This window comes from Sprattus sprattus (genome assembly GCF_963457725.1).
Source record: "Sprattus sprattus genome assembly, chromosome: 5".
NCBI lineage: Eukaryota > Metazoa > Chordata > Actinopteri > Clupeiformes > Clupeidae > Sprattus > Sprattus sprattus.
Window position 1 is genome coordinate 17,457,839 of NC_137924.1, and position 8,291 is coordinate 17,466,129.

Genomic DNA, 8,291 nt, shown 5'->3' on the forward strand with positions numbered 1-8,291 from the left:
GACATTGAACATTCAACCTATTCATGGTAAATTTCAATTCCTGTAAACTTTGCCAAAGCACTTCCATACTCAACCCAAATATCATAAATCGATTACAAAGGCGTCTCAGAATTAAGACATATTAAATCGATGACAGATACGCATCCTGCTGAGTTCAACAAGGAGTCTACAAGAGGGCGTGTGCGGGTACCATAAAGTGCAGCAATATACTCCTTTACAAGTTTCACCCTGGTACATTTAAGGCTGAAGTCATAAAGAGTAAGCACTGTTACTGAACACGAATACATTTTCCGAATACTCCATGTTTATGGGTATTTTAATCTTTCTATAATTTGAACAAACACCTGTATTTTGTTCCAAATAGTTTATATTCATGTAAGTGAATTAATTAATACATTAATTGGTCACAGTTAAATATGCTAAATTGAGCATTTGTTTCGGTTTTTTAGGTCTCAATGTTAGACACATTGCAGTTATGTGTGATACAAGAGCGGTTCTTTACCTTTTTGGGCGTACATTCAGTTAGCAATGTTTCAAATTCAGTAGACAATGTGGGCTGTTTCTTCAGTTTGCAGGTCGTGCTTTATAGCCTACCTATTTCAGCTAAATAACAGACAGGACGTCGGGAGGTATAGGTGTGAGACAAAAACAAAATCTAAATGATCATTTATCATTCTGTGTGTTTCACTGATTTATGAAAAGGCATTGAAGTGGAAAATATGAAGATGACACAATTTATCCAGAGGTCTGTTTGTGACAGTCTCGAACCAATAGGCTACTGCCCATGAAGAAATGTGGCTCCTGTTAAAAAGTCGTAATGTTATAAAGGCTTATCATAATAACATAGGCCTGTCTCAAAATCGAGCTGTTTGACTTTCTCGGTCACGCACACTTTGTCTCAACGTATTGTATCATTGCAGCAATGAAAATAAACTTATATGGTGTATATTTTCAAGGATGGTTGTACTTTTCTTTGATCTCTTGAACAACAAAAGAATATTTTGGTGTTTGTGTAACCTATAGGCTATATTAGCACTATAGGTACACTTCCTTTAGTTGTTTTGAGCAGGAAAAGGTTTAAATTTAGGCTGTTGAAAACGTTTTTAATTCTCTCTTGTCATGTTCTAACTTTATTTAGCATTTACCCAGAAAAAACTGATACATAGCGCATTTTTTTTTTAATTATCACGTTACTGAAAACAAATTATATTATTTTATTAACCTGACTCCATTGACAATTATTAACATGTATCAATTCAGAATGTGTGTGGCCCATTTTACCTTCACATGTGTGTGTCTAGATAAATAGAGCCGCATAAACAGATTTTTTCCTCTAACTTTGGGAGAACAACTTTTTGGAGTCAACAGCGATAAAGAGAGTGAGGGGGCGGAACCCCGCTGAGCCTCTGCGCTGAAAGACAGCCAATCGCTTCGTTCTCTTAACTGCCAGTCACCGAAATCCGTCCAATACCCGCAGTGCCATTTCTAAACTGTATTCCCCACTGTGTCCTCCAACTGTTGTGTGTTCTGCCAATCGCTTGAGGACAGAGTGGGAAAAGGAGCAAGCAGAGTTAGAAGCAGGACAAAAGAAGTTATATAGACCGCTATATACATACATTTTAATGTTTTAGAAGACGTGTAGTGGGGAAAAACAATAGCCGAGAGTGTGGATAGACATGACAGTGTAGTTATGGAGCCCCCTTTGAGCAAAAGGAATTCGGCGATAAGATTAGCGGATTTGGCTGCGACTCAACCCCTTCCTCATCAGAATATGACAGGCTTCCCGGGGATAGGGGGGCATCACCCTCACTCCCACCATGCCCACCTCCACCCTGGGGAGATGGGCAACGACCCCGGAGTGGCTCTCACTCCATTTGGACCTGAGCACATGGCACAGACAAATGCTCTCAAACTTAGTCCATCTCAGCACATTCAAAGCCATCACGAAGCCCAGACCGCGGCATCTTTCACTTCTTCTCAGACCACAGTTGGTTTCCCCGTGGCTCACCCCCACTCAGGCTACACAACCAGCAGGGACTACATCCTCAGGAGAGAGCTCTCAGCCTCTGCTATGCATGCACTTGGCGACCAGCATAGTTCCGCCTCCTCCCCTCATCACCATGGCATGTTCATTTCCCCAACAGGTGCTTATGGGCACACGGAAGGTGGTGCCCATCCACTTTTTACTGGACTTCACGATCAGGCTGCCCCAGGTACCCACCACCATGCTCTCAACGGGCAGATGCGTCTGGGTCTACCGGGGGACATCTATGGCAGGCCAGAACACTTCGGCCACAGGCCCGAGCACTATGGACCTTCTTCACTCCACAGCTACAACTCCATGAACTTAAATGTGAACATCGCTTCTGCTCCTCATGGAGCCACGGGGGCGTTTTTGAGATATATGAGGCAGCCCATCAAGCAAGAGTTAATCTGCAAATGGATTGATCAGGAGCAAACTTCAAAGAAGCCCTGCTCCAAAACTTTCAGCACCATGCACGAGCTGGTGAACCATGTTACCGTGGAGCACGTCGGCGGACCGGAGCAGAGCAGTCACGTCTGCTTTTGGGAGGAATGTCCACGCGAGGGAAAGGCTTTTAAGGCAAAGTACAAACTGATAAATCACATTCGAGTTCACACAGGAGAAAAACCCTTTCCTTGTCCATTCCCTGGCTGTGGAAAAGTGTTTGCGCGGTCGGAAAACCTAAAAATTCACAAGAGGACGCATACAGGTCAGTGAAAGTTTGCTCAGACTAAATGACACGGTTTTGTGATAAGGCAGTAAAACTTTTTGATCGCGTAACTTGGCTACGTAGGGTATGGATAGACGATCGCCTCGAAATGGGACGTCTGTCAGCCTATTGGTGCGTTCGATTAGTGAAGAAGGCTTGAAAACAAGTTAAATGAAACGATTGGTTTAGTCCGATGAGGGGCATGTTTGTGATTATGCCGAGGGGTTTCAAAAACACTTTTCATACACGCAGAAACACCAGTAAGCATTTCGCTCCTACTTTTAGCTTAAACATATGTCTGGAGGGCTTCGTGCGATCCCGTACAGTACATGATACTATGCTACAACTACATGGCCGTTTTATGTTTAATCTTTACTTACGCGTCTGACCAACAACCTTTGGCTCCTTGATCTCGAACCCGAAAACACAAAAGAGACATTCCAGCCGGTGTATGTGATTTGTACATGGTTTGTGGTTGGTAATGTGGCCATGTAAAAGTAATTCAATAATGTGTTAATAGTAAAGTGACTAATCGTATGTCATATGTTTGTGTAACGTAAACAAGCGTTCGGCCAGTGCATGATGGCAGCACATTGGCCCTTGCAGCATCTAAATTGCATTGGCTGATCTTACAAAAGAGTCCTTAAATTATGTACACACAGTAACAAGAACAAAGTAATTGCAAAAATTAGTTATATCCTGGTTTTATTGACAAGACAATAATGTTTGTACAAACGTGTTTCGTTAAATATATCGTTCAGGAACTCTGTGCTTTTAAGTGAAACATTCAAGATTGGCCTATTTAGTAAAAAGCAAATGCCTCCAAAAAATTAACTTAGGCGAAAACCAGATCGGCAATCAGACCTTGTCACTGTCTGCGCCAGTAACGTGCAAAGCTATAGGTTAAGACTTCGAGGACGAGGTTTGTTATAAACGCCATTGCAACAGCCTTGATGGGAATGGGATTACCGAGTGTCCGAGCATCAAAACAACCACACAGGGTTAATCTTTGAAATTCCTACTTCAAAATGTGTTTGGTGATTGCACATCACACGTGTGCAAATATAATTGTTTTAGTGTGTAACCTTGGTCCTGCGCCCCAGCTACGTATTTTTTTGCAAAATGTCGCAACACGTGCTGTGCCGGATCATAGCTTGTAATGCATGTTGTGCACCAACGCCCATTTAACCCAGGCTTATGCTGGGAATTAGTTTACGATTTTCTGCAACTCCATGGTGACCGAAATTGTGATTTAAGACAATTAAATGGGCTAATTTCTTTAAAGAAACCATAGGGCAGAACATTTTCCTCAAAGCTGTTGTGGGGAAAAACACGTCACTTCAGCACAGAAAACATTTTGGGTCACCATGCAGTGAGCTTAACCCTTGCATGCCCAACCAAAGCATTTGCACTCAAGGCCTCTGTTAGGATGGCTTGTTGTGACAGAGACATAGGTCCATAAGAAGTGTGGCACAATGTTTACTTCATCTCGTGAATGTAATCCAAGATGATATCCAAGGGACACAATGGCAGAATTTAGCCATCATCCCCCAGACGACTCCGTCCGTCAATGGCCCACATGGAGTTAACATGCAAGTCAAGACTGTAGAGCGTGCGGTGTTTATGAGTGAGTGCGTAACGGTTGCGAATATACATTTAATGAATGATACGGCAGGCAGGATATCCCGCGGGGAACTTCACAGACAAATATTGAATCACTTATTCTGGATGTGATAGCCCACGTTACCAAAGCTTCTACGTCTTGTGTCTATCTATCTATCTATCTATCTATCTATCTATCTATCTATCTATCTGTCTGTCTGTCTGTCTGTCTGTCTGTCTGTCTATCTATCTGCCTATGTATCTATCTATCTATCTATCTATCTATCTATCTATCTATCTACCAGCTGGGTAGATATGGATAGGGTATTTATTTGGTTTATGATATGATATGGAAAGGTCTTTTCTAAATTAGGCTCCCATTGGCCAAATATTAGTTTTCTGTTTTTAGTTTTGGTAACCTCATCTATGTGTCAAATTAATATCCAGTGTCGTCAATACACGAAAACTTAATCCCTCTTCCATCTCTTTCAGGGGAGAAACCTTTCAAATGTGAGTTTGACGGTTGTGACAGGAAATTTGCCAACAGTAGTGACAGGAAGAAGCACTCCCACGTCCACACGAGTGACAAGCCTTACTACTGCAAAGTAAGGGGCTGTGACAAGTCATACACACACCCCAGCTCCTTGAGGAAGCACATGAAGGTCCACTGCAAGTCTCCCCCGCCCCCTTCTGCCAACACGGGCTCCACATACCACTCCTCGTCCACGACCCTCGGAGATTCCATCTCCGAGTCTCACAGGAATCGTTCGGCCAACCTTTCACCTCAGGTTACCAACCTCAATGAATGGTACGTGTGCCAAGGGAGTGGTGGACCCAACAATCTCCATACACCTTCAAGCGATGTGCCAACGTCAGACTCGGAAGACGAGGACTCGTACAGACACACAGACCCAAGGACAATGCTCTAGTGTTTGTTGAGGAGCAAGGATTATATTTGCAATGAGTTCTGTTTTCTTTGCTGTTTACTTTCTCACTCTTAAAATGTCATTGCCCATCGGAACTGTGGGCTTCTCAGTTTGGCAAGAACGTGAAACAGCGCCGCGGATGTCGGTTGGTGAAGAGCATTTGCCCTCAATATCTAACCCACCCGCATGCCCAGCAGTGCTGTACAAACATATCGGAGACGCCTCACCCACACTTCACGTCTGATGTGACTTACAACTAATGGTCATGTAGTCTATATTGTGTCATAATATTGTCAGCCATTTTGTGTCAGCGTTAAAGCTTTGTTGGTGAAAATCAATTAAGCGTGTCAGTACAAACAAAACAAAGTAATATCAAACACTGCTGTTCCCTTCACCAACAGCAAATGCCGTTTGGTTTATCAACATATATGTCAATCCATGAATATCTTGGATGAGACGACGAAGACCTAACTCATAGGTAGATATTTCCGGCTACATCGGAACACTTACCATCTTCTTTACTCAAACTGCAGTGTCTTATTTATCGCTGTCTTATTTGAGGGTATGTCTTTACTTGATATGATTTCATAACAGTCTGATTGTCCCTTGAATTCTTTTACATTTTTTTTATGTTTAAATTTAAGGGATACCTGTTCTCTATTAATAGTTATGCATTCCATCATAATAGCTCTGTCAGTTTACAGTGAGAACAACTTAATAAAACAAACTGGCTTATACGCCGTCAATCAAGTGTAGGAGGGAATACAAGATTTTAAAGGGTTTGTAACTTTGTTCCAATTTATACATTTCTGTGTATGGGACGATTTTGTGATATTTAAGAACTATTTAAAATGTTTATTTTATGCAGATTACATCAATGTATCTCTCGCAAACGAGTACGACTATGTCCTTGGAGACCCTAAATAACCTATGTAAAATTGATTGGCCTATCCCTGACTGATTTGTATATAATGCTGTTGATGATGCTCGTGAATGTTGTAGTTTTTTCAATGATGTTGTTTTTTGTACATTGTAATTTATTTGTTGGTCTTAAATGTTTTGAAATTACAGATACACCAAAGAATAATATTATTGATTTTGGTGATTAGTAGTGATGCTTTTTTTATCGTGTTCTGTAAAAAAAAAAATGTTTTACTTGAATAGGCTGTATTTAATGTGAAAATCAGTCCTTCGCATGCCCAGTGTAGTATCTCTGTTTTTTTATTTGAGGTGCATGGTGCTGTTTTTTGCCGTGGGTAACAAATGAAACATCTCAGACAGTGGAAGTCCTTGATGTTAAATTTTAAATATAAAAATGTTATAAACTTGAATAATGAAGAACTTGTAAATGGCGTCATTTGCATATTCAGATGAAGCAATTTCTCACATTTTGTCTTTCAAACTAATTGTTACTCTTGTTTAACATAGGACACATTTTTGTTGACCTTAAGTGGGAAAAAATACATTTTATTTGATTAAAGAGATGTGGGCATACAGTGCTATGGCCATATTGAGCATATTCTGTGATAAAGGAACACCTACACATAAAAGGTTAATCATGGCAGCACTGATATCTGAGCCATACGTTAATAGAACACACAGATACATCAATTTTAAAGAGAGGTAGTTTTAAGATAGACCAGATATCAAAATACCTGGTCATATGTTCACAATCACCATAAATATAATGCATTCTTTAAATGGGAAAAGCCATAGCCCTCTAATGATCTTTGTTATGAAAGGCACCAAAAAGCATGCACGTCATGAATCATTCATGGCAAATATAAAACATAAAAGGTGCCTGACAATGAAAGATCTCTTGTGCAGAGTTTATAAAACAAATCCTTCACTTATTTCCTCCATTAAAATGCACAATGTCACTTTCACAGTTTCCCCTGTTCAACCTATAGATTCAAAATTGACCAGCGCAAACCCTGCACCACTTCAAAGTAGAGATTTGCGCTTTGACAATCTCCATGGTGCGTTAAGATTTCTATGGCAATTGGCTACCGAGACGCTCACATTTGAATACGTGTAAAAGACAACCCACTACATGGGGCTATGTGCCTACGTCATGATAAGGCATGGTGGTTGGTGTTGGATGCCGCAAACTGGTAAACCGATAGACGCAAGCAAACGAGGCGCATCCCCCAATAAAGCACTGTTGCTTTTCATGGCATCGTTTTTGCGATGTCCAAAGTACCTAATAAAGCCAACAAAGTTTAAAAACAGAAGCCTGGAAAACAAGGCCTTTGGTTTTATGGTGGCATTTCCATGAAACATTAGGATTACTATGGCAATGAAGGTACAACAACAGACTGTATTGTTATAAGAATAGATTCATTAGAAATACTCCATTAAGATACAGTTGCCTTGACCTTTGGCTTCATGCCACATTAATGTATTCAGCCTTTAGGTCAGCCGAATTAATCATATTTTGTCTCACACCATTTTAAGTTTAATTAGAAACAAACACTGTTGCGTCTACACATCTTTTTCACAAAGGCATTATTTACTGAAGGGGTAAGAGAACTTCTTTATTTATTTAGAACAAGTGCCCCATGAATAGAGGAAAGTAAACACGATGAAAAATAACCAAAGAGATAGTCCCTTCGGCATGAAAAGGGGAACTTCATAAAAGAGTGAAGCAGTCACCGTTGAATGGGAAACGCTTTGAAGTAGAACTTATTATCTGACGAATGCTTCTCGGTTGTCCTAACGACGCTGCTGAATTGAAAAGCCTCTCCTTTGTCAGCGATTTGTTCTCCTTTGGCGAGAAGCCCGTGGAAATCACTTACACGGACTACCTTAACATGCAGCCAGCAAATCAGTAACTTTGGAAGGCAGACATGCAGACGCCATCTCACAGAGGACAAAACAGAAGTCACAGAGAAACACTGCGACTTTCCCTCTTTCCGCCTTTATTGGGCAGAATAGGCATATCAGAAAGGAATGTCTATTTGGAGACATCGGTGACAAGTGAAAGTAACTGGTCATCCCATCACTCGGTTTCATTGTAGGGGTCTCACCC

The 8,291-nt window shown here is 41.0% G+C and overlaps 1 protein-coding gene across 1 annotated transcript; it reads left to right on the forward strand.

Annotated features, from left to right (window-relative positions):
* Nucleotides 1-1,690: 1,690 nt before the first annotated feature.
* zic5 (zic family member 5 (odd-paired homolog, Drosophila)) lies at nucleotides 1,691-5,263 on the forward strand (the record flags this gene model as incomplete). Its single annotated transcript, XM_080839487.1, has 2 exons — nucleotides 1,691-2,732; nucleotides 4,827-5,263. The coding sequence occupies 2 exons, from the start codon at nucleotides 1,691-1,693 to the stop codon at nucleotides 5,261-5,263; spliced, it is 1,479 nt and encodes a 492-aa protein (XP_080695613.1).
* Between the last annotated feature and the right edge of the window lie 3,028 nt (nucleotides 5,264-8,291).